This window comes from Clarias gariepinus, chromosome 9 (assembly GCF_024256425.1).
Source record: "Clarias gariepinus isolate MV-2021 ecotype Netherlands chromosome 9, CGAR_prim_01v2, whole genome shotgun sequence".
NCBI lineage: Eukaryota > Metazoa > Chordata > Actinopteri > Siluriformes > Clariidae > Clarias > Clarias gariepinus.
In genome coordinates this window covers 36130001-36154258 of record NC_071108.1, presented here as the reverse complement: position 1 = coordinate 36154258, position 24258 = coordinate 36130001, and the positions used below count along the sequence as shown (strand labels likewise).

General features: G+C 40.4%; 3 protein-coding genes and 7 non-coding genes across 12 annotated transcripts in view; 1 reads left to right on the top strand and 9 right to left on the bottom strand.

Annotated features, from left to right (window-relative positions):
* Positions 1-525: 525 nt before the first annotated feature.
* trnag-ccc (transfer RNA glycine (anticodon CCC)) lies at positions 526-596 on the bottom strand. The gene has a single exon. It is a non-coding gene; the product is annotated as a tRNA-Gly (tRNA).
* Positions 597-1088: 492 nt separating this feature from the next.
* trnar-ucg (transfer RNA arginine (anticodon UCG)) lies at positions 1089-1161 on the bottom strand. Its single transcript has one exon. It is a non-coding gene; the product is annotated as a tRNA-Arg (tRNA).
* Positions 1162-1763: 602 nt separating this feature from the next.
* On the bottom strand, positions 1764-1834 carry trnag-ccc (transfer RNA glycine (anticodon CCC)). The gene has a single exon. It is a non-coding gene; the product is annotated as a tRNA-Gly (tRNA).
* A 492-nt stretch (positions 1835-2326) lies between these two features.
* trnar-ucg (transfer RNA arginine (anticodon UCG)) lies at positions 2327-2399 on the bottom strand. The gene has a single exon. It is a non-coding gene; the product is annotated as a tRNA-Arg (tRNA).
* A 602-nt stretch (positions 2400-3001) lies between these two features.
* Positions 3002-3072, bottom strand: trnag-ccc (transfer RNA glycine (anticodon CCC)). The gene has a single exon. It is a non-coding gene; the product is annotated as a tRNA-Gly (tRNA).
* A 492-nt stretch (positions 3073-3564) lies between these two features.
* On the bottom strand, positions 3565-3637 carry trnar-ucg (transfer RNA arginine (anticodon UCG)). Its single transcript has one exon. It is a non-coding gene; the product is annotated as a tRNA-Arg (tRNA).
* Positions 3638-4802: 1165 nt separating this feature from the next.
* Positions 4803-4875, bottom strand: trnar-ucg (transfer RNA arginine (anticodon UCG)). The gene has a single exon. It is a non-coding gene; the product is annotated as a tRNA-Arg (tRNA).
* A 2737-nt stretch (positions 4876-7612) lies between these two features.
* On the bottom strand, positions 7613-14039 carry kazald3 (Kazal-type serine peptidase inhibitor domain 3). Its single transcript, XM_053503148.1, has 4 exons — positions 13098-14039; positions 9695-9855; positions 9453-9600; positions 7613-8640 (listed from the first exon to the last, which is right to left on the bottom strand). The coding sequence occupies exons 1-4, from the start codon at positions 13573-13575 to the stop codon at positions 8555-8557; spliced, it is 873 nt and encodes a 290-aa protein (XP_053359123.1). The 5' UTR covers positions 13576-14039; the 3' UTR covers positions 7613-8554.
* Positions 11653-18670, top strand: crybb2 (crystallin, beta B2). 2 transcript variants are annotated; one of them, XM_053503149.1, is made up of 6 exons: positions 11653-11741; positions 17416-17503; positions 17590-17708; positions 17826-17958; positions 18051-18193; positions 18410-18670. In XM_053503149.1, the coding sequence occupies exons 2-6, from the start codon at positions 17441-17443 to the stop codon at positions 18576-18578; spliced, it is 627 nt and encodes a 208-aa protein (XP_053359124.1). In that variant the 5' UTR covers positions 11653-11741; positions 17416-17440; the 3' UTR covers positions 18579-18670. The 2 variants fall into 2 exon arrangements, with proteins under 2 accessions (XP_053359124.1, XP_053359125.1); XM_053503150.1 differs by lacking the exon at positions 11653-11741 and adding an exon at positions 16713-16765.
* A 1541-nt stretch (positions 18671-20211) lies between these two features.
* The window catches only part of si:ch73-138n13.1 (calponin homology domain-containing protein DDB_G0272472), a 39864-nt gene continuing 35817 nt past the window's right edge, over positions 20212-24258 (bottom strand). For both annotated transcript variants that reach the window (XM_053503542.1, XM_053503543.1), the window contains exons 9-13: positions 23940-24105; positions 23689-23840; positions 23206-23342; positions 22912-23000; positions 20212-22510 (exon numbers count right to left, since the gene is read on the bottom strand). In XM_053503542.1, the coding sequence (XP_053359517.1) occupies positions 22922-23000; positions 23206-23342; positions 23689-23840; positions 23940-24105 (534 nt within the window). In that variant the 3' untranslated portion in view covers positions 20212-22510; positions 22912-22921. The remainder of the gene's footprint in view (positions 22511-22911; positions 23001-23205; positions 23343-23688; positions 23841-23939; positions 24106-24258) is intronic.

Genomic DNA, 24258 nt, shown 5'->3' with positions numbered 1-24258 from the left:
ATTCTCTACAACCACAGTGTTTTTTATTTGCTTCCTTTAGCATGTCCTGCAAAAATAAGAAGCAACACAAATTTCTCAGCTAGAGAGTCCTTTTCCACACTTCAGGAGAACAGATGACTGGCTCTTTTTTTACACCATGAAGCAAAGAAAGCTCATTCCTGTCCAAATCATAGGGTATTTCACTCCCTTGGCATGGTTTCCTTCAGATCTACACTGCATATAGCAAAGACTTTTGCTTACATACTGTATATCCAGACCCAGAAGCAACTGAAACCTGCTACATATGGCTCTGTCAGGACAAGGATCGCAACAAACCTGTGCCACAATCTGGGCCCTGCAAAAATCAAGGCCAGTTTCCCAGTTCTTATTGACCAAACAACCTACTGCTGTCCCGGAGCGCAAATCTTAGGAGGTTTACCGTGTGACAGTAAGTCCCGTTCTAAGTTTTCAACTGACCCGATATACCAACCAATGTTGTAAGGACCTTCAACATGGCCTGAAAAGGAAGAAAATTGTTAGATTCGTTGCACCAGCCGGGAATCGAACCCGGTTCGCAAGAATGGGAATCTTGCATGATACCACTACACCATTGGTGCTTCTTGGGCCCTGTTTTCTGTTTAATTCATACATCATTTACAACTTGACCCCACTGTTGGTTGGCCTAAGAACGCAGTCTGCAGATTTGAAAACCTACAGTACATGAAATGCACTTTTACAACTATTTACAGGATTTCTTGTTCATGTACTCAACTAGCAACTTGGGGGATTGGTTGGATAAAGATTTTCTAAATACACTGCAACCTGCTTGACATCATCTGGCACATCTTGGAAAACCTCAAGGTTTTCATTAACTGAATTTAACTTAATGATATGACTCTTCTAGCTACTTGTAAGAACAAAGAAATTTAGCTACATTTACCCCAGGTAACAATCCGACAGGCTTTTTTCTCAAGAGGCAAGCTGACGAACAACACAGCAAATCAAGGCCAGGACACTTGCATGATAGCAGCTAACTGCGTCCTGCGCTTAGGGTAGGATGGCAATTCCTCTGAAGCTTCAGGGTCCAGTCTTAAATCCTTGCTATAAAGTGACCCAGATGGGACTCGAACCCACAATCCTCAGCTCCGAAGGCTGATGCCTTATCCATTAGGCCACTGGGCCTATGGTTTAGGTTTGAATTTAGTTTAAATGAGTTTAAATGAAAACAAACACAAGCCTTGGGTAATTGATTCAAGTTGATTCTCTACAACCACAGTGTTTTTTATTTGCTTCCTTTAGCATGTCCTGCAAAAATAAGAAGCAACACAAATTTCTCAGCTAGAGAGTCCTTTTCCACACTTCAGGAGAACAGATGACTGGCTCTTTTTTTACACCATGAAGAAAAGAAAGCTCATTCCTGTCCAAATCATAGGGTATTTCACTCCCTTGGCATGGTTTCCTTCAGATCTACACTGCATATAGCAAAGACTTTTGCTTACATACTGTATATCCAGACCCAGAAGCAACTGAAACCTGCTACATATGGCTCTGTCAGGACAAGGATCGCAACAAACCTGTGCCACAATCTGGGCCCTGCAAAAATCAAGGCCAGTTTCCCAGTTCTTATTGACCAAACAACCTACTGCTGTCCCGAAGCGCAAATCTTAGAAGGTTTACCGTGTGACAGTAAGTCCCGTTCTAAGTTTTCAACTGACCCGATATACCAACCAATGTTGTAAGGACCTTCAACATGGCCTGAAAAGGAAGAAAATTGTTAGATTCGTTACACCAGCCGGGAATCGAACCCGGTTCGCAAGAATGGGAACCTTGCATGATACCACTACACCACTGGTGCTTCTTGGGCCCTGTTCTCTGTTTAATTCATTTATCATTTACAACTTGACCCCACTGTAGGTTGGCCTAAGAACGCAGTCTGCAGATTTGAAAACCTACAGTACGTGAAATGCACTTTTACATCCATTTACAGGATTTCTTGTTCATGTACTCAGCTAGCAACTTGGGGGAATGGTTGGATGAAGATTTTCTAAATACACTGCAACATGCTTGACATCATCTGGCACATCCTGGAAAACCTCAAGGTTTTCATTAACTGAATTTAACTTAATGATATGACTCTTCTAGCTACTTGTAAGAACAAAGAAATTTAGCTACATTTACCCCAGGTAACAATCCGACAGGCTTTTTTCTCAAGAGGCAAGCTGACGAACAACACAGCAAATCAAGGCCAGGACACTTGCATGATAGCAGCTAACTGCGTCCTGCGCTTAGGGTAGGATGGCAATTCCTCTGAAGCTTCAGGGTCCAGTCTTAAATCCTTGCTATAAAGTGACCCAGATGGGACTCGAACCCACAATCCTCAGCTCCGAAGGCTGATGCCTTATCCATTAGGCCACTGGGCCTATGGTTTAGGTTTGAATTTAGTTTAAATGAGTTTAAATGAAAACAAACACAAGCCTTGGGTAATTGATTCAAGTTGATTCTCTACAACCACAGTGTTTTTTATTTGCTTCCTTTAGCATGTCCTGCAAAAATAAGAAGCAACACAAATTTCTCAGCTAGAGAGTCCTTTTCCACACTTCAGGAGAACAGATGACTGGCTCTTTTTTTACACCATGAAGAAAAGAAAGCTCATTCCTGTCCAAATCATAGGGTATTTCACTCCCTTGGCATGGTTTCCTTCAGATCTACACTGCATATAGCAAAGACTTTTGCTTACATACTGTATATCCAGACCCAGAAGCAACTGAAACCTGCTACATATGGCTCTGTCAGGACAAGGATCGCAACAAACCTGTGCCACAATCTGGGCCTTGCAAAAATCATGGCCAGTTTCCCAGTTCTTATTGACCAAACAACCTACTGCTGTCCCGGAGCGCAAATCTCAGGAGGTTAAACGTGTGACAGTAAGTCCCGTTCTAAGTTTTCAACTGACCCGATATACCAACCAATGTTGTAAGGACCTTCAACATGGCCTGAAAAGGAAGAAAATTGTTAGGGTTGTTGCAACAGCCGGGAATCGAACCCGGTTCGCAAGAATGGGAATCTTGCATGATACCACTACACCACTGGTGCTTCTTGGGCCCTGTTCTCTGTTTAATTCATACATCATTTACAACTTGACCCCACTGTAGGTTGGCCTAAGAACGCAGTCTGCAGATTTGAAAACCTACAGTACATGAAATGCACTTTTACATCCATTTACAGGATTTCTTGTTCATGTACTCAGCTAGCAACTTGGGGGATTGGTTGGATGAAGATTTTCTAAATACACTGCAACCTGCTTGACATCATCTGGCACATCCTGGAAAACCTCAAGGTTTTCATTAACTGAATATAACTTAATGATATGACTCTGCTAGCTACTTGTAAGAACAAAGAAATTCAGCTACATTTACCCTAGGTAACAATCCGACAGGCTTTTTTCTCAAGAGGCAAGCTGACGAGCAACACAGCAAATCAAGGCCAGGACAGTTGCATGATAGCAGCTAACTACGTCCTGCACTTAGGGTAGGATGGCAATTCCTCTGAAGCTTCAGGGTCCAGTCTTAAATCCTTGCTATAAAGTGACCCAGATGGGACTCGAACCCACAATCCCCAGCTCCGAAGGCTGATGCCTTATCCATTAGGCCACTGGGCCTATGCTTTAGTTTTGAATTTAGTTTAAATGAGTTTAAATGAAAACAAACACAAGCCTTGGGTAATTGATTCAAGTTGATTCTCTACAACCACAGTGTTTTTTATTTGCTTCCTCTAGCATGTCCTGCAAAAATAAGAAGCAACACAAATGTCTCAGCTAGAGAGTCCTTTGCCACACTTCAGGAGAACAGATGACTGGCGCTTTTTTTACACCATGAAGAAAAGAAAGCTCATTCCTGTCCAAATCATAGGGTATTTCACTCCCTTGGCATGGTTTCCTTCAGATCTACACTGCATATTGCAAAGACTTTTGCTCACATACTGTATATCCAGACCCAGAAGCAACTGAAACCTGCTACATATGGCTCTGTCAGGACAAGGATCGCAACAAACCTGTGCCACAATCTGGGCCTTGCAAAAATCATGGCCAGTTTCCCAGTTCTTATTGACCAAACAACCTACTGCTGTCCCGGAGCGCAAATCTCAGGAGGTTAAACGTGTGACAGTAAGTCCCGTTCTAAGTTTTCAACTGACCCGATATACCAACCAATGTTGTAAGGACCTTCAACATGGCCTGAAAAGGAAGAAAATTGTTAGGGTTGTTGCAACAGCTGGGAATCGAACCCGGTTCGCAAGAATGGGAATCTTGCATGATACCACTACACCACTGGTGCTTCTTGGGCCCTGTTCTCTGTTTAATTCATACATCATTTACAACTTGACCCCACTGTAGGTTGGCCTAAGAACGCAGTCTGCAGATTTGAAAACCTACAGTACATGAAATGCACTTTTACATCCATTTACAGGATTTCTTGTTCATGTACTCAGCTAGCAACTTGGGGGATTGGTTGGATGAAGATTTTCTAAATACACTGCAACCTGCTTGACATCATCTGGCACATCCTGGAAAACCTCAAGGTTTTCATTAACTGAATATAACTTAATGATATGACTCTGCTAGCTACTTGTAAGAACAAAGAAATTTAGCTACATTTACCCCAGGTAACAATCCGACAGGCTTTTTTCTCAAGAGGCAAGCTGACGAACAACACAGCAAATCAAGGCCAGGACAGTTGCATGATAGCAGCTAACTACGTCCTGCACTTAGGGTAGGATGGCAATTCCTCTGAAGCTTCAGGGTCCAGTCTTAAATCCTTGCTATAAAGTGACCCAGATGGGACTCGAACCCACAATCCTCAGCTCCGAAGGCTGATGCCTTATCCATTAGGCCACTGGGCCTATGGTTTAGGGTTGAAGCAAAGAAAGCTCATTCCTGTCCAATTCATAGGGTATTTCACTCCCTTGGCATGGTTTTCTTCAGATCTACACTGCATATAGCAAAGACTTTTGCTTACATACTGCATATCCAGACCCAGAAGCAACTGAAACCTGCTACATATGGCTCTGTCAGGACAAGGATCGCAACAAACCTGTGCCACAATCTGGGCCCTGCAAAAATCAAGGCCAGTTTCCCAGTTCTTATTGACCAAACAACCTACTGCTGTCCGGGATCGCAAATCTCAGGAGGTTTAACGTGTTAAGGTTTAACTGACCCAATATACCAACCAATGTTGTAAGGACCTTCAACATGGCCTGAAAAGGAAGAAAATTGTTAGGTTGGTTGCACCAGCCAGGAATCGAACCCAGTTCACAAGAATGGGAATCTTACATGATACCACTACCACTGGTGCTCTTTGGACCCTGTTCTCTGTTTAATTCATACATCATTTACAACTTGACCCCACTGTAGGTTGGCCTAAGAACACAGTCTGCAGATTTGAAAACCTACTGTACATGAAATGCACTTTTACATCCATTTACAGGTTTTCCAGCAGCCTTTTTTCTCAAGGGGCAAGCTGACGAACAACACAGCAAACCAAGGCCAGGACACTTGCATGATAGCAGCTAACTGTGTCTAGCTTCAGGGTCCAGTCTTAAATCCTAGCTATAAAGTATCCCAGATGGGACTCAAACCCACAATCCTCAGCACCCAAGGCTGATCCCTTATCCATTAGACCACTGGGCCATCCTTTTGCAGGTTTTCTTGTTCATGTACTCAGCTAGCAACTTGGGAGATATGGTTGGATGAAGATTTTCTAAATACAGTGCAACCTGCTTGATATCATCTGGCACATCCTGGAAAACCTCAAGGTTTTCATTAATTAAATTCATCTTAATGATATAACTCTTTTACCTACTTGTAAGAACTGTAGAGTGACCCAGATGGGACTCAAACCAATAATCGTCAGCTCCAAAAGTTGATGCCAGGTCAATTACACCACTAGGCCTACTCTTTAGTTTTGGCTTTTTAAACACAATCACAAGACTGGGGTAAATGATTGAAGTTTAATCTCTACAACCACAGTGTTTTTTATTTGCTTTCAGCATGACTTGGAAAAATAAGAAGCTACACAAATTTCTCAGCTATCGTGTCTCTTGCCTCACTTTAGAAAAAATAATATGATAATGTAATATGACCCAGCTTTCTACATACTGTAAATATACTTGAGTATCTATGTACATGAGTTTGACATACTTGAAACGCAATTTATATTGCATGTTTTTTTTTTTTATTTTGCTTAAAAATCAATTTAAAAAATAATTTAAATGGATGGGTGGGCCGCAGAAGATTTTCTCATTTTCAGTTGAGTCGCAGGGTTGTTTAGTTTGGAAATGTCTCATTGTCTTTTTGACTTTGAATTGCCATTCTCTCTCAATGCTTATTATTAATTCTCATGTCATTTAAGAGCATTTATTCTCACTTCTTCATGGGATCTAATTCTACACCTGGATATTTATACGTAGAAGCACTACGCAAACAATCCTGAAATAAATTGAATAATAAATGGTAAAGCTTTGTTGTAGTGGTAGTCTTTTGTGCTTTCTACTTTTTCTACATTTAACTCACTTTCTTCAATATTGCTTACATTTTTTTAAATCAAAGCCATATTAGGATGTTGCAGTTGGTTTCTAAGTTTGCTTCAGTATAAACAATTGGTCTGTTAGAAATCAAACAGTTGCCTAACTGTCTCCATATTCCTCCTTGGATTGGAAGGAAGAAGCTGTGTGAGGTCTTTGCTTCAAATTTCTTTTGCATAGGATAATATTTTTTATTTCTTATTTTAGGTCTTTTTTTTTTTAGGTCTGGACGAATCTCTGAATATTCACCTATATCACACATTGTTCTGTCCCCTTGTTAATCCATTTGAGCATTTTTTTTTTTTTTTTTTTTTGAAAGACATATAAATAGCCAACATAAAGAAATTAATGTCTGGAAATAGTTACAGACCCTGTTCTGGTGCAGAGTCTGGAGGTAATTCCCAATGGCTACCATGTGGCAGAATGAGCTCTACAGAAATTATGCACTAGTTGCTTGTGATTCCATGGAATGTTCACCCCAAGCAAAAAAAGCGGAGTCAATTTACACTCCACTTTTACACATTGTTTAATTTTCTTTTTTAGCTCTTTCTAACAGGACACAGACTAATCCTTCGCTCATTCATTTTAATGCATGTGTGGAAGTGAACTGCACTCCTGTCTGTGCCAGTAATGTCTTTTCAAGTACAGGACATTTTTGAATGTTTTAGGAAAACAGGGAAGCCCCTTGCTCCTGCTTCTGGGCCCGGTTCCAACTACCAAATTACTTCTCCAGTTTTCGGTACAAGTCTGACAGAAACTGTAATGGAATGAAGTGATTCCACAGAGGCGAGTAGGTTCTACTGTTATGGTTCTAATCAGAATCTCAGAAGAAAGGGGGTCCTACCGTATGTCCTACAATGGTGCAGAAATCGTATCCACCTTTAAGGGCAGAGCATGTTCTCAAGTGTTAACAGTGTCGCTTAAATATTGCTTTGGGATTAGATATGAAAAAAAACAAACCCCATCAACAAAACCGCAACAAAACTAGCCCACTGGAGTATTTTTGTCCTGACTGTGGATAAAATACATTACAAAGGACAAACAAATAAGACAGGTTTTGACTTTGTTTTATTGTAAAATGGTACAGGCATTAAAATATAAGTAAATAAGAATTCTGTCCTACTAAATATATACTGTACTGTCATGTATTGAACTGAACCTGAGCAGAAAATCTCCTGTATGTCAAAATGGCCTCTTTATATAAATATAACTTCATACAGTACATTAAAAACTAAGCAAGGTATGCAATAACATAAACATAATAAATAGGGCCCATATCTAATTTGAATCAAGGAGAAAAAAAAAATCTCCCTTTCCACAGCCTTATAATTTAAAAGTAGTCATCTGACCACTCAGCTGAAGAAAGGGAAATATTACCATATCAAAGTTAACCTGTATTTAGCCTTGTAGCTCATTTTTATCAAACAAGATGATTCTTTTTTATGCAAAATATGATGTCTATTCTCAGGCTTTGAGACAGCAGCTCTTAAATAAAACCAGCTGCAGACAACTCTTCTCCCTCCAGGAATGAATTTAGCCATCGTGCACACAAACGGAGGGATGCCACATATGGAAAAATATATAAACCCAAGGAAGGGATATGTTATGATTTGGTATTCAAAAGACACATGAAACTGGAGACTCAATAAAGAGTTACAGAGTGTCTGGAATGTGCTCTATGTTCCTTTTCCCCGGAGAAGTTATGTTTTATAGCTTAAATCACAGGAGGAAATGTAAAGAGCAGCAGATTAAACAAAAGAAATATCATCCCTTATATTCTGATTAAAACTATCTGGGATGCTCTATCATTATCAGGTGCTTTTTTTTGTTTAGATCCGATGTGTATTTTTCTTTTATGTCAATAAGCTGCGTCATGTTCTCTCTGTGCTCCTAATGTGAGTCCAGATGTCAAGCCTTGTGTGGACACAGGAGGTGGTTTTGGTTTTCAGTAGAGCTTTTCAAGTCTTTAGTTGAAAAAACATTTTAGCTCTCAAGTGGTTCAATAGTAGTTTCCATCATAGTCTCTAATCGGATCGTATCCCATCGACTCTTTCATGCTTTCTTCTAAATAAGCAGACATCTCATCTAGGAAAAAATGAAACACTGTTTGTTAGATCAACATCTTTAAAATGTCATTTACACTATATGATTTCAGTGATCTTTTAAGACTAATAAATGATCTATCACACTGTATGAGATGATGATGATATTTCTTGACAAATTGGTCAAATGATATAATAAAGATCATCTAATTGTAAAATGGTGAATAAAGAAAATAACACCATTCTAAATATGCCTCACTCATCATGCAGAGACCAGGATCTCATAAACACACAGAAACCATCAGTATAATAGTTTTGCCTTGAGGAAACAAGATGAAGGTAAAAGGTGAAGTACTTCTTTTGGCTTGGTAAAAGTATACAATACGTTGTTTTTTTTAAGTAAACTTGAGGTAACAAAGGTGCAGTTTTTTTTGTCCTCTGCCATAATCATTTATGTTTCTCCATTTCCAGTTTATGCAGTTCCAGCATATTTGATGCTGTCTTGAATCCAGTGTTACCCTATCCCTCATTCTTTAGCTAGCCTTTAAATGAAATTCGTAGCAATGATCACTCCAGAACTTTAATCAAACATTTCAGACATTGTCATCACACTAAACTTTACATGTAGCAAACACTCTTATGCAGAGCAACTTACAAAAGTGCTTTGAAGTTTACATCTTTGGAAAGATCCTTACACTGGGTTACCAGGTCACTAACTAAAATCCATGTCACACCATGCGGTTCAAATGAAATCAAAGAATTATTTAACAATTTGTAATTTTTTCTTTGTGAGAGCAAATTCTATCTTAAAATAATGCAAAGTGTAAAGACTTGTTTATTGTGGGAGCCTGATACCTGGTGGTAATATCCCCAGCACTACAGTGGATGAGACATTGCCCAGGCTATTCTTGGCGATGCATCTGTAGGTACCCGAATCCACCCGAGTCGCGTCCTCAATCTGCAGCCAGCTAGAGAGCTCGTATTTCTGAGGACCTCCTCTGGACTATGTAGGAGAAGGCGCATGTGAGTACATATAGACATTTTTTATATCCTAGATTAAATGAAAAGATATGCACATAATATTTTAAAATGTTAACCTGCACGGAGATATGAGGATCATCACCAGGCAAAATATCCTCCTTTCCTTCTTTCCTCCATTCCACCAACGCCATAGGGAAGGCAAAGACTTCGCACAAAAACACTGCACTGCTTCCGGTCACGTTCACCATGTTACGTGGAGGGACTTTGATGATAGGAACTTAACACAAAGAAAGATATATAAAAAGACCGAGAGATTAGACAAGGGATCATGTTCACAAGCTATTTCCTCTCTAAAGCTACTTGTGTAATTCTGGCTGCTTTGCAGTTGTTCAAAGGTCATAAATCTTCCCCTGAAAGCCAGCAGGAAAATTACAGGCTTCAGAATGTCCGAAATTCCCAAACAGACAGTTAAAAAGTTTGGTGAGAAAAACATTTGTAAGAGAATGTTTAGTATAAGCTCAAAGGTCATGAGGACTAAAAAAGAAATGGACAAACAACAAGGAATAATAGAAAAAAGAATTCCTGAATCACCTGTAATTGAGTTAGATGCCTGACATAATTATTATTGAAAAAGAAAATAATACACAGAGGAAGCTCATTTATTGCATTCCATCGTCAACCACAGAATGTGTTTTTAACACAGCAAGGTAACTTGCACAACTGTGTCATCAGAGTGATGACAGTGCTGTGTTACACGTGGTTTCACTCACTCTCACTCATCGTCTATACCAATTTACCCTGCATTTAGAGTCCTGGAGGGGGGGCCTGGACCCAGTCCCCAGAAGACTCAGGGCACGAGAAGGGATACACCCTGGAAAGGGTGCCCATCAATCGCAGAGCACACACACACACATACTCACACACCAGGGGCAATTTGGGAATGCAAATTAGCCTAATCTGCAGGTCTTGGTGGAAGGAAACAGACCAAGTACGAGGAGAACTGCACACAGAGACAGGAATTGAACTCAGACCCTGGAGTTGCAAAGCAAAAGTGCTAACCACTACATCACCATACCGCACAGTGAGACTAATTGCTTCCGACAACATGCAATTTATCCTTCTTAAGCTATAGTAAGTTTTACTGTGCCGTAAACTCAGTGACTTTTTAACAGTTAGAAAAATATTCTCTGATAATCCCGGAGGTAATTCTTGTGCCAGAGACTAAAGAAGTATACAGTGCATCCGGAAAGTATTCACAGCGCATCACTTTTTCCACATTTTGTTATGTCAGACCCTTATTCTAAAATGGATTAAATTAATTTTTTCCCTCAGAATTCTACACACAACACCCCATAATGACAACATGAAAAAAAGAATTATTTAAGATTTTTGCAAATGTATTAAAAAAAAAAAATTGAGAAAGCACATGTACCGTACATAAGTGTTCACAGCGTTTGACTTAAAGCTCAAAATTGCTCAAAAAAGCTCAAATCAAGCATGAAGTCAAAGGAATGTAGCATTCATTTCAAGTCAATGTTCGAAGTCATTGACTTCATGCATGAAGCAATAACTTCAAGCGTGAAGTCAAAGGAATTAAAAGATGTGTTCTATGAAGCTCAATTTTGAGCTTCATGGGAAAGGCTGTGAATACTTAAGTACATGTGCTTTCTCTTTTTTTTATAAATTTGCAAAAATCTCAAGTAAACTTTTTTCATGTTGTCATTATGGGGTGTTGTGTGTGGAATTCTGATGAAAAAATGAATTTAATCCATTTTAGAATAAGGCTGTGACATAACAAAATATGGAAAAAGTGATGCGCTGTGGATACTTTTTTAGATGCACTGTACATGCAATGAAATTAAGTAATAAAAAAAAAGAAAAAGAAAAAATCTACAAACTAGACATAAGATAGACAAAAGTAGAATGCAACAACCAACAAAATACAATGCAATAAACGGTAGCAGTAGAGTTCCAGAAACCAAGGGCGTCGCTAGGCTATTTACTTAGCCGCCCCTAAAAATTCTCCATAAACTTCACACACATTGCTGGTCGCCCAGCGTCCCCTTTAAATTTCATATGAAAGCAGCAGCAGACTTCGGCTCCTTCGGCTCCTCCCCGTCTTTCAGCGGGTCTTTAATTCACCATCACAGAGGGAGGATTAAGGCAAGTGTTTTTCGATAAATTCTTCTATCTGCATCAGTCCTTTCTCATAAATACAGTTTACTAAATGTCCTGAGGGATTAATCAGTTAAATCTTCGCTGTGTTCACCCTCATCACACCACCTGTTTCCTCTAGTGAACATGAAGCCCCTAATACACACTCCATGAACCTATAGTCTACTTTATACAACAATCATGCCGTCGCTGTTTTAATTGGAAAACCTAACTGTCTATATAAAACATTACACAGTGCATATGGCATTAACAGAGTTATACACATAAATGATAAAAAATACTGACAGACAGCATTCAGTGCACTCGGTTTAACTGTATAGCAGTGTGATTTACAGAGAGAGAAAAGTCCTTTATTTGTAATAAATATTGTATTGTATTAAATAATGTCCCAAATCCTAAAAAACATTTATTAGCCTTAGAGTAGGTTTTTGTCACTTTGGTTTAAAAAAAGTTACTTTTTTAATGAATAGGAACAAAAAATTATATTGAAAAGATGCTTTGTTTATTTACATTAAAACAATGTTTGTCTATATTAATGAATTTGAATAAATAGCCCAGTAGCTATGAAATGTTAAGGGGTTGAATAGAGAACCTACTGTCTTATTTATGTAACACTAAATTAAACTAGATAACATAATGATCAAAGTTTTAATATTTATATTTAACTGTAGATGGAAGGTTTTTCAAGTCACATGAAAAATAAAGATGTTCTATTCTTACCTGCTGCTCATTTGGAGACCTACTCATTCCCATGTGACTTGTAAAACCCCTTCCATCTCCAGTTCTCTGTTCGGTTCTACAGTTCAGTTCTCTGAAAGCACAGCCTCTCAGGAACATTAACACTGGGTTCCCAGTTTCCAACAAAAAGCAGCAGTATTGTCAAAGAATTAACAGATAAATGTTTGATATTATTGGCCCCCACACAGTTTATTCCATTGTCCAGCCTCAGAGGTGTGTTGTTTATATTGCTAATCAATGTAAGTTATATGCTGTTTTTGGTTACATTTTTCTGATTGTACCTGTACATAGAAAAAGGTGTATACGGTAAACAGCGTGTGTGATTAAGAAGACTCATTTGAGTTCTGATTCTGAACAAACCAAATATGTGTTAAACATCTATGGGGGCTGAGCCCCCCTTAACTGAAAATCCTAGAAACGCCCCTGGCAGAAACCAAATGCTTATGGAGAATTCACATAACAACAGTGACATGTAGTATTGCACATAATATTAATTGATATTGCACACAATCTTGTTAATTGATATTAAATCTTATAATCCTGCAAAATATGGAGGAAAGTTATTACACGGATATGAAGCATCTATAAGGCAGAAGACGTTCATACCGGTCTTGCACGGCCCGTGGCTCGAGGCGAGTCCCGGGTTGGAGAAGGCTGCTTCCTTGTATTTGCACAGGTTCATGTAGGTCTGACCGTCGGAGCCGCACAGAGGTTCCTGCGCCGCGCACGCGCACACCGGCTCCTGCGTCTCTCCTGTGTCGCTCTTACACTCGAGTCCCTCTCCGCAGAGCCCGTAGTAGACGTTCCGGTCCCCGGGGTCGCACGGCTGGCCCTCCAGGTTCCCGCATTCGAAGCAGCAGCTGCACGAGTCGCGCACGATCCCCGCGCTGCAGCCGCGCGCGGGCGGGCACAGCTCCGGGACGCACTGCTCGCACACGCTCGCGTTCCTCATCTCCAGCTCCTCCGCCGCGCGGTAATAGTCAAAGGCGGTCAGGTCGTCATCCAGATCGTCGTATCTATAGGAGGGAAAACTTTCCGCACATGAAAAGCTCAGTGTGAGGACAACAAACAGCAGCAGCAGCATTGTGCCCCAGAGTGTGCCTCAACTGCCCTGCACTGGGGGGGGGAGGGGGGAGAGCAATAGATGGCTAAATCGAAGATAATAATAATAATAATAATAATAATAATAATAATAATAATTCTCTCTGACGCCTGGACCAGCCTGGACCTGGAGCTCGGGTGTCTCAGGCGCAGAGCGCACCGGGGAACACGGGGAGGGCTGGAGCGCACACGGGCAGCCACACACACCGCCCCGCCTCCTCCTCCTCCTCCCGTTTCTCCAACGGAGACTTTTCAGGAATCCGGACCATCTGCAGGGCGGATAAGAAAATAAACAGATCAAAGTCAGAGACTCGTCCGCGCGCGCTGGTGTCGCCTCACTGCTATTTACAGCCTGGTGCAGCACGCGCTCTCTCATTAACCCCAGCGCACTGCCTAATTACCTCTTATAGCGTGTTATAACACACACACACACACACACACACACATACAGAGCAGCCGGGTTTACACAACCTATGGATCTTAAGACAAATTACACGCTATGATTAGTTTGTTTTAAGACCATCAATAACATTTAATTAAACACCAGAATAAACGCTCATGTGGAAATGCAGTGTACAGCTGAACTGCAGGACACAGAAATGCTTTACAGTACTGTACACTGATGAGTCCTGCGCACTGATTGTCAGAAGTGGTTCAATTATTAGTGGTTAAAAATAAATTTTGTTGTTGTTGTTGTTGTTGTTGATTAAAAGAGGTAAAGCTGTGACTTTAGGGTTTGTTTTTTTTACAGAAGACTTTTCTATGGTTTATTGATTACGGCCAAAACACAGTATTGTTGCTGATTTTATTATTATTATTATTATTATTATTATTATTATTATTATTATTTTATGTTATACGTATAATGCAGAAAATGTTGCATACACTTAAGCTATGTCTGAAGTTTATGTAACATGGAAGTGACTAGTCTCTCTTTAAACAATAATCATTTAAAACATTAATTATTCATGTTTTCTTATGAGTATTGATACTAAAATTGGTGTAAGAAGCATATGACCTGTAAAAGTTGTTGCTTAAATTGTTTTTTTTTTTTGGTAAAAGCTTCTGCAAAACAAATCTCTAGTGTCTGTAACCATGTCAAATTCATGTTGCAATATCTTAACACTTTTGCGTTTTAGAACAATACACTTTTTCGGGTTTATGTGTTTTCATGTGAAATCTAAATTGGTCAAGTTTAATGTGAAAATATAAATGTATATCCATATTGACAAAAAACAAAGCATGGATCAGAAGATAAGAAGCATTAAGTATTATGAAAAATTGTGTTATATGATAACTTGTTTTGGCCGAAAGCATGAAAAATGTATTTATTTATTTATTCGTTAACTTCATAAGAAAATAAACAGAAGCCAGTAAGAGAACAAATGTTTGTAGCTGCTAAAATGGTAGTGAGAATATAAACTAACATGAAATGTAAATCTTACTGGACACAAAGTATAATGTGTCATTTTCTATTTTCCTATAAAAAAAAAAATTAAAGCTAACTAAGTTCTTTGCACAATTTCTACTATTTTGCGCTGTCTGCCATTGTTTTACTTGTGACTTATATGCTTTATTTATATGCTTCTGATATCTCTTGTAGCTTTTTTGTTGTTGTTGTTGTTGTTGTTGTTTTTTATATTGCACTAGTAACCTCTGGTCAAGTCTTACATTCTCACCCTCTGTATACTGTATATGTTTACGATATACAGTGTGTAATCACATCTACAACCTGCCAGTGTGTTACTGTCTCGACTATTTCTGGAATTTCCTTAGGGATCAATAAAGTATCTATCTATCTATCTATCTATCTATCTATCTATCTATCTATCTATCTATCTATCTATAAAAAATTGTACTTGCACTTCTGTTGAGTTAGTAAAACACTCCGAGGTGTGTAGTTGGGAGGTAAATAATCAGCTCTAAGGGTGTAACACTGACTCTGTTTCAGCACACTGTATTATTTTCCACTTTCCACATCTTGTTAGGTTTTATTCCTTACATGTTATATGAGCCACTCTGAAACACATAATGGCACAGTGTGTGTGTGTGTGTGTGTGTGTGTTTCATATTCTGAAAAATGTTTGAAAAGCAAATTTGCCAAAGCAAAATTGTATTGTGGTCATGAAATAATAAATCTGTTCTAGATTACAAACAGACAGTTGTTTATAAGAAGAAGTTTAAAAAAATATCACTTTTTCCATGATTATATTTATTTTTATAATTATTTTATTAAAGCAATATAGCAAAGTAATTGTTTTTATTTAAAATAATAAATGTTTTATTAAACTTTTTTAAAAAATCTTTTTTTTCTTTTCCCCTCCTTTGTTGGTATGAAGAAAAACTTTTAAAAATAGCTTAACTTAAAAATATATATTTTAAACATCTGCATCTGTAAGCGAGAAGTGCATGGTGTAATAATATGAACACACAATTAAAAAAAAACATTACAAATGTAACATATCTAAAAAAAATAATAAAAAAATTTTTTGGCCTAGATGGGTGAAATGTGAAATGTTTGCAAAAAGACAAAAAATTTTTGGTGAAAATTGAAGGAGAAATGAATGCAGGGATTAATAAAATCAGCTTTGTGTAAATAAATAAATCTTCTGCCCAGTTTAACGAGTGCACTGGGCTCCTGAGCTGTCTGGGAATTAAAGACGACATTAAAAACCTGGAAACTTCTGAACCGTGGAAGAGTTTAAACTAAACCTTTTTTAAAATTTCTCTTTTTAAATCAACAATTTTTAAAGAAAAAGATATAAAAATTATCCCAGATTGAAGCCCATGGAAATGTACTATAAATATTCTCTCTCTCTCTTTCTCTCTCTCCCTCTTTCCACATGTCCACACATTTGCAGCTTTGTCTCATTGTAAAGCTCACACTCTTGGCACGGTTGCTGCTGATTCATGGCATAATGAACAAAGAACGTCTGGACCAAACTGACACCTAATGAAATAACTTTGCAGGGGTATTAAAAAAGAGGGGAGAGATGTGGAGGGGTGTTGATTTGAGAGAATGTTTTGGCACATTTCGCTTAACCGCACTACACACACACGCTATTCGGCCCTGATTATGAGTGTGTTTTGGGAAGGTTTCCAGCTCTGGGCGCTCGTGTATATATATTCAGCTCCCATCCCACTGGAAACTGACTGGCAACATCCCGGAGCTGGTAAGAGACCATCATAGATTATATTGCATACACTATGTATCATGTTGATTAAATATAATCTATAACCGCAACCCTGACAGTAATACAGGTTTAAAGGCTATTAATGCGCTTGTTTTGATTTATTATCGTTTCCATAGCAACAACTCATTCACTGAGATGTGTGGAGCAGACGCAACGTTAATAATAAACAGACTAAAACGTCTGATATGACGAAACTAAAGAGAAGGTTATTTTTGAACATTTATGAAGTTGATTATTTAAGGAGTTACTAAAAAAGTCCACGCATCTTTACATGACGTGCTGCGAGAGACTTGTTTTGAGAGAAAAAAAGATGCTGTTTATAACTGCTATAAAGTAACCAAGAACATAAACACTGATTCCCACCCAAACCCCGGCCACTGGATGAAGTGGCGAATTCAAGTCTGGATAAAATGGGAGGGTCGCACCAGCATGGGCATCCGACATAAAAGCTGTGCCCAGTGGTGTGCAGATCGGAGAATGGTCTGCTGTGGAGAGACCGCCAGTCCTTATCAAACTGCTGTGGTGTTAGGGGAATAAAACTCAGGGACATGCTGTTGTAGAAAAATAATCAACTTAATTTATAGTATCCTGCATGTGAACGTGTCTAACATGTCAGCTTTGTTTTAAAGCTCATCACACCTCTCCTGGTTCACCATGGCAAGCGATCACCAGAACCCTACATCCAAACAACAGAATCCTGCATCCAGCAGTTTCAAGGTGTCCTCACACGACCATGGATCTAACGTCTTTTATGATACGCTGTTAACGGAAAACTGAAGGTTTGTTCTCATCCTGTCTTTTAGCTGATCATCTACGAACAGGAGAACTTCCAAGGTCGCTGCCATGAGCTGACTGGGCCCTGTAACAACCTGCAAGAGGCGGGCGTGGAGAAAGTTGGCTCGATACTGGTGCTGTGTGGACCGTGAGTGTGTGTGTGTTGGTACATACGGATGATTATGCAAACTGAGAAATAGTAATCTATTAAGGTCTGGGAAAATGTGTGAAATATCATAACTTCTTCTGGGAAACATATGTGTAGGTGGGTGGGGTACGAGCAGCCCAGCTGTAAGGGTGAGCAGTATGTGCTGGAGAAGGGCGAGTATCCTCGCTGGGATGCCTGGACCAACAGCCGGCGCAGTGACTGCGTCCTCTCCTTCCGCCCCATCAAAGTGGTAAATAACATCCAGACAAATAAGAAAACTTGCTCAGCTTCCACCGAGCCGCTCCCCTTCACACTCCTTCTCTCTGTTCTGCCTTGGTTCAGGACACCCAGGAGCACAAGATCGTGATGTACGAGAATCCCAACTTTGCAGGAAAGAAGATTGAGATCATAGACGATGACGTGCCGAGTTTCCACGCTCACGGCTACCAGGAGAAGGTTTCCTCAGTGCGAGTGCAGAGCGGCACGTGAGTACCTGATCATCAGACATGTTCCATGTGGGGTTAGTTATTACCAGTTTGGGAGTTTTGGCTAACATGACAAGCAACCATTTAAGAACAGGAGGTAGTTTTGCAAAAATTAACAATAATTGTAATAAAATGTTGTCAGACTGCTGTAGCATTAGAGGACTGAAGCACTTTTCCTGAGACGTTTCCCCGTTTCCTCTGCTGTCTCACTTACAGCTGGGTGGCTTATCAGTACCCCGGATACAGAGGGTACCAGTATCTGTTTGAGAAGGGCGAGTATAAGGAGAATTCTGAATTCGGGGCTCAGGTGCCTCAGATCCAGTCGGTCAGGCGGATCCGTGACATGCAGTGGCACCAGAGAGGGGCGTTCCACACCTCCAACTGAGCTTCCACTCCTCCCTTCATCTCTCCTCTCCACATCCTCCTCTTCCTCATGATGATTCCCATGATGACAGAAAGTGTCAGTGATTCCGTGTGCCACTTGCTGAATGAATAAATAAAAGCGTTTTGCTTTACGAGTTACATGAGCCAGTTTGGAGCTTTCATTCCGTGCAGGAACGTTTCAGCCAGTGTTTTTGTGTACTGTGATACATTTCTGCAGAATAACAAATTTTACAAAAAAAAAAAAAGAAAAAGACAACAACTAAGTCATAAACACAAATCAGCTGCATTCGTTGCTCTACAAGTTTATGCCAGGACTTCATGAGCTACATGTTAATCCTAAAGTTACCAAATCCTTACATAACCTCGCGCTTATTTAGGCAAACAAGAGAAAAACAACAACGCGAACTCTAATTAAATACATCTGCCACGTTTCCTGCTCGAATATCAGCGATTCAAAAGAAAGATCGAAAATGGACAGATGTCTTGATGAACTGAAGATGTGTCTTTATGACTCAGCTATAGGTTTTCCTGATTTTTTTTCTCATCTTTCATCAGGACTTTTACTTTAGCATTAGCAGGTTGTTTTCTGCTGCAGCTGCCTGATATTGAGGTCATGTCTAAAATATAAATTTACAGCAATGTTGCGCAAACCAGAACATGTTCAAGCTCATGTTTGTTCTGCTAGTTTCACCTCCTAGTAACAGCACAATGTGTGTGTGTGTGTGTGTGTGTGTGTGTTTTATTTCAATTTTACAACAATTTAAAACGTAGTAATGTGTAATTCAGGATTTTCATATGATATAGAGTGTATAATAATCTCTATAAAGCGTGTAATTGATAGGATTTTAAAATAGTCTGTTGGAACCTTTAAAAAGTCTTATAAAAGAGTCTTATGTAATTAAAAAATGAACAGAAATGTGTCCAAACTAGCAAGAGTAAGGAAAGCTATTCAGATCTCTGCTTAAGATGTGAAACACAATTTTCCTGTCAGTTAGGCGTGGCCTCTGTGCATCATTACCAGTAAAGAAGGCGTGGCCTCTGTGATTTATTACTAGTAAAAAAGGCGTGGCCTCTGTGCATCATTACCAGTAAAGAAGGCGTGGCCTCTGTGATTTATTACTAGTAAAAAAGGCGTGGCCTCTGTGAATCATTACCAGTAAAGAAGGCGTGGCCTCTGTGATTAATAACTAGTAAAGAAGGCGTGGCCTCTATGAATCATTACTAGTAAAAAAGGCATGGCCTTTATGCATCCCTCCAAGTAAAGTTGTGGTGTCTTTGCATTAGTCCCAGTGAAGGAGGCGTGGCCTGTGTCAGTCTTAGAGAAGAAGCCGTGGCCTGTGTGCATCAGTCAAACTGACAGTGTGGTCTTTGCGCGTTATAGTCTTATTGGAAGGAGGCGTGTCCAGTGTGCCTTAGACCCAGTAAAGCAGACGGAATTAAAACAGAAACAGCTGTTACAAAAACATCTTTCTTAAACTGCTTCAGTGTTCGTCTCCGACAGAACGACACACAGTGGGAGGCGGTTATTATTGTTGTTGTTTTTTAAAAAGGAAAAGTAAGTGTGTAGAACATTTCAGACCCTGAACAAGATGAATAACTCAATATTACATAATAACACTCCCATTAAAAGTGGCAGCCATGAAAATAAATTTATTGTAAATTTTATTATGAATTTACAGTCATAACCACCGGTTTAACAACACAGTGCAATAAACATCTTTACTGTAAAATTATAAAATACAGACGAATTTCCCATGAATGGACAAAAACACAAGGAGAAGACTCGCACGCCACGCTACACTCACACTCTCTCCACATCCGAACATGCTTCACACAGCGGGCAGTCGCGCAGTCCTGGTGTTCATTACGGGGGGGATGGGGGGGGGGGTTCTTTTCTGCATGTCAGGACACAGTGAAGAAGACGGAACACCAGATTTCAGCGATTAACGCTCACTGGAACAGCACGCGGGGCGACAGCGAGGTCCGCTCTGATTGTGCAACATCACTAATGATCGCTTTTTTTGGCCTGTTGTTAAAGCAAGCAGCTAGCATGATTGAAATAAATGATTGTACGTGCAGTTCGCTCACTTAATAACTGAATGTCTGCTAAAAACTTTTACTCAATTATTTAACATCCTGGCTCTGGTGAAACACCATCTTTAAAGTTTATAGGCGGGGCTTATAGTGGTGAAACAACTCCTATTTTACAAAAAGTGTTTTTATTTGTGCTGTGTGTGTGTGTGCAACTGTGCATGGATACGATAGGATTAGGTGTTAGCTACACTAGCCGTGCTAAGCTAAAGATGAAAAATGCATAAAATAGATTATTCTGTAATGGAATGTTTGTCTAAATGGCTCGATATAAAAACACACAGCTGTAAAAGAAACTCGTTTGATTTAAAATGTCAAAAATGTCAGAAACATTTGCAGAAGTGGACAAATCGTCATCCAGGGGGAAGAACAGGCCCTCCGTGCCCTATTTATTTACACATTTCATTTTAATCACAGCGGACAAGTAAGCTCACTACACTAGCGACGACTCTACACCGCCAGCTACTTGTTCTGAATCCCACACGCCAAGTTCAGATGCGGATTCTGGCAGTCAGGCTAACTAGCAAGCGCCTTCAGAGTGAGAAATACGGACATCATGAGAAGAATTTCTTCTTTTATGTCTTTTATGTGACTTCCTGACGTTGGGTTTTGATTTGGACACAAACACAACATGGCGCATCAGAAACCCGACTCGGTAGTAACATGAATGCGAATCTGTGTGGCTAACTAGCTAAACTAGCCCACTGTACTTCGCTAGGCTCAATCATGTGTATATAGTTCTCACTTGTGCGATGGGAACGCTGAGAAGTGTGTGATTTGTCCACCCCGAAATGAAGCAGGAATGATTATGATTTAAACTAAATATCTATTAGCATGGCGGTTAATTATAATACACAAACGTAGCATGGTTATAGAGATTATTGTGTGATGTAAAGCAGAAGAACCCGCGCTGTACGGACGGTGGTGTACCCAGTCGACTGATGACCGGTTACTAACGAGGGCGTGTTCAGAGGCGTCAGTCACAGCCTTTGTGTATCTTCCCGCATATTTCATGTAATCATATTTTTATTTATTTATTTTTTAAACGAGAAAAATCTCTCCTGGATGCCGCCACCAAGACGGATAAACCGAGGGTTAAAGAAGATTCTTTAAAAATAGATTCATATATAAGTATATATAATGCATTATTTCTGTGTTTTTGTCCAAATGCCTTCTTTAAACCTTTAAAACAAAACCCATGATTACATTTTAACGATTTTTTTAAAAACTCCTAAACACTTGCTTCTATACTGCTCGAGAGTCAGTGCAGCCATCGTTTAGCCGCGGATTATAGACAACAAACAACAGAAACAAAAGTAAAGGCATCCTACAGAGACGCGTGTGCGACACCGAAACCCACCAAGCGGAGAAAAAAAAAAAAGTCAATAAATGGACAAAAAAAAAAGGTAAAATAAAAATGAGCGACGGAGTAAAAGGCCGCGCTCCAGGCGTACGAGCGGTTCCTGGTCGTACGCGTCTGTGTGGTCCCGTCAACCGTGTTCTTCCTGATGACATCACAAACCAGGAAGTGTTGGGTTCGATAAAGTGGCTCTATGCAACAGGGAATCCTCTCACAGGAAAAGACCAAACACACACTCCGACACACGTTCTCTTTCTCTCACTCACACACACACATACACACACACACAGATCTCTTCTTGTCAGTCGCAGATCTCCTAAAAAGGCACCATGCACGTGTGACGCCTCGGCCAATGGGAGGAGCACAGAGAAACGCGAGGTGAACGATGATGTCATCAGCAGCAGCAAAGGTCCCATCAATGCCGGGGTCAAAGGTTAAGGCTTGTTTCATCACAGCTACACACTCTCCATATATAAGGCATCCTGCAGGACAGACAAAGCACAAGGAAACAATTAAGAAACGTTTTACTGAAACTCTGTCACAGTCCTGCGCCGGAGCTACGGCACAGATGTTGTCAAAAGCGGCACTGAACGTGCACGCTGGCGTCTTTTCACTCGGCTTTGTCGAGCCGTTCTGTTTACTTTCTGTCCCTGGGTGACACTCTGGCATCAATAAACATCCATGAAAAAAAGGGAGAAAAACACTTTATTCCTCCCCACAGAGCTAAACATTGAGCCAAAAACCTGTTTTTAATCTGATCTCTGGCTCCGGTCAGGCCGGCGAGCGAGGATCCGGACACACAGCTCTAGCGTAAAACTAAACACACCACGACCGAGGAGCAGACAGACGAACATGAAGAGACGATAAAGAGTGCGTTACTTACATGTTGCGTTCTAGCTGTCGCTCTCGATTTGACTGAAGCGTTTCTTTGTCTTGAGTTCCTTCAGCCACTGAGGAGACGACGACTCTTCCCTAAAGACGAAAAAACACGAAAAGTGCTCATGAGCAACGCGAGAGCATCTGCAGAAAACTCATCAGCTGATTGTAGAACAATACACAGACACACACACACACACACACACACAAACTCATGCACAACTTAAGTCAAAGTTGTAGATTAAGAAACCAATCAAGTGTAAATGTCGCTTATTCCGAACACGCCATCTGTGTGACTCACCCGTTCTCTTTACCACCAACAGGGGGCAGCACCCGCGACGCTCGGCCCAGGAAGGGTGATTTAGGGGAGCGGGACAGCTGTGCTGGAGACGGGCCGTCTGTCTGACTCTCTGACTCTCCTCTCTTCTTCAGCTGGGCCTAACACCCACACACACACACACACACACAATGAAAAAAAGAAAGTTTAACAGTTTCTGAAGGTTTTCACCACTAGGGGGCGATAAAGTGTTACAAATGTAATTTATCTGTTTTTTGTCTTTGAGCATGCACAATTTAGAAAATGTTCTTCATTCGGAAATGTGAACTAATAAGTTGTGATCTAATTATTGTATGAAGTCTCCAGTGTCGGCAAACAAGCAAGTTTTCATTCATTAGTAAATAAAAAACTTAATTGTTGTTCCTTTGCTGCGGTGTAAGAGGAATAAAAAAAACACTTGGGGTCACGCTGTTACGGGAAAACAATGAGGTGGAAGTTTCGTCTCACCATGAGCGCAGAGGGGTCCATGCCGGGGAAGAGCGACACCCTCTGAGACTGGGAGGAGGCGGAGGACGAGGAGGTGCGAGCGTCTGCTGAGCGTGTCGGTTCCTCCTCATCCGACTCTTCATCCTGCTGCTTCGCCGAGTCGGGTTTATCCTCTACACACAGATGGAGAGCAGACATACGCTTTAGACTTTTATTTTACAGTGTGTGTGTTTGTGTGTGTGTGCGTGTGTGTGTGTGTGTATACAGTGTACCTGTTGAGTCTTTAAATCTCCATTCCTCTGTCGTAATATCCAGGCTATCTGGTAGCACGGCGCTGTGACGAGCAGCTCGCGAGGGCGGGGCTCTGCGGCGGCGACAGCTCTTACTCAGCTGAGCTTTGGAACGCTGAGCACTGGAGTCTAGCAGGACAGTGGTAGACTACACACACACACACACACACACACACACACACACACACACACAAAAAGGATAATGTAAATAAACCCTGATTGAAGTTCCTTGTCACAGAAGGAATAAGGGGCAGAGCTAATTAATTGGAGAGCTGAGTGGGTGGGGCCAGGTGGATATAAT

Bases quoted from the DNA above. Each gene is read 5' to 3' on its own strand.
- kazald3 (XM_053503148.1), bottom strand. From the start codon at position 13,575: ATGCTGCTGCTGCTGTTTGTTGTCCTCACACTGAGCTTTTCATGTGCG. The intron at 9,856-13,097 runs GTATGAACGTCT...CTTTGTGTTAAG, and splicing joins CCACGGGCCGTGCAAGACCG to TTCCTATCATCAAAGTCCCT. The intron at 8,641-9,452 runs GTATCAGGCTCC...ATTTTTTCCTAG, and splicing joins GCTGGGGATATTACCACCAG to ATGAGATGTCTGCTTATTTA.
- crybb2 (XM_053503149.1), top strand. From the start codon at position 17,441: ATGGCAAGCGATCACCAGAACCCTACATCCAAACAACAGAATCCTGCA. The intron at 17,504-17,589 runs GTGTCCTCACAC...CCTGTCTTTTAG, and splicing joins CTGCATCCAGCAGTTTCAAG to CTGATCATCTACGAACAGGA. The intron at 17,959-18,050 runs GTAAATAACATC...GCCTTGGTTCAG, and splicing joins CCTTCCGCCCCATCAAAGTG to GACACCCAGGAGCACAAGAT.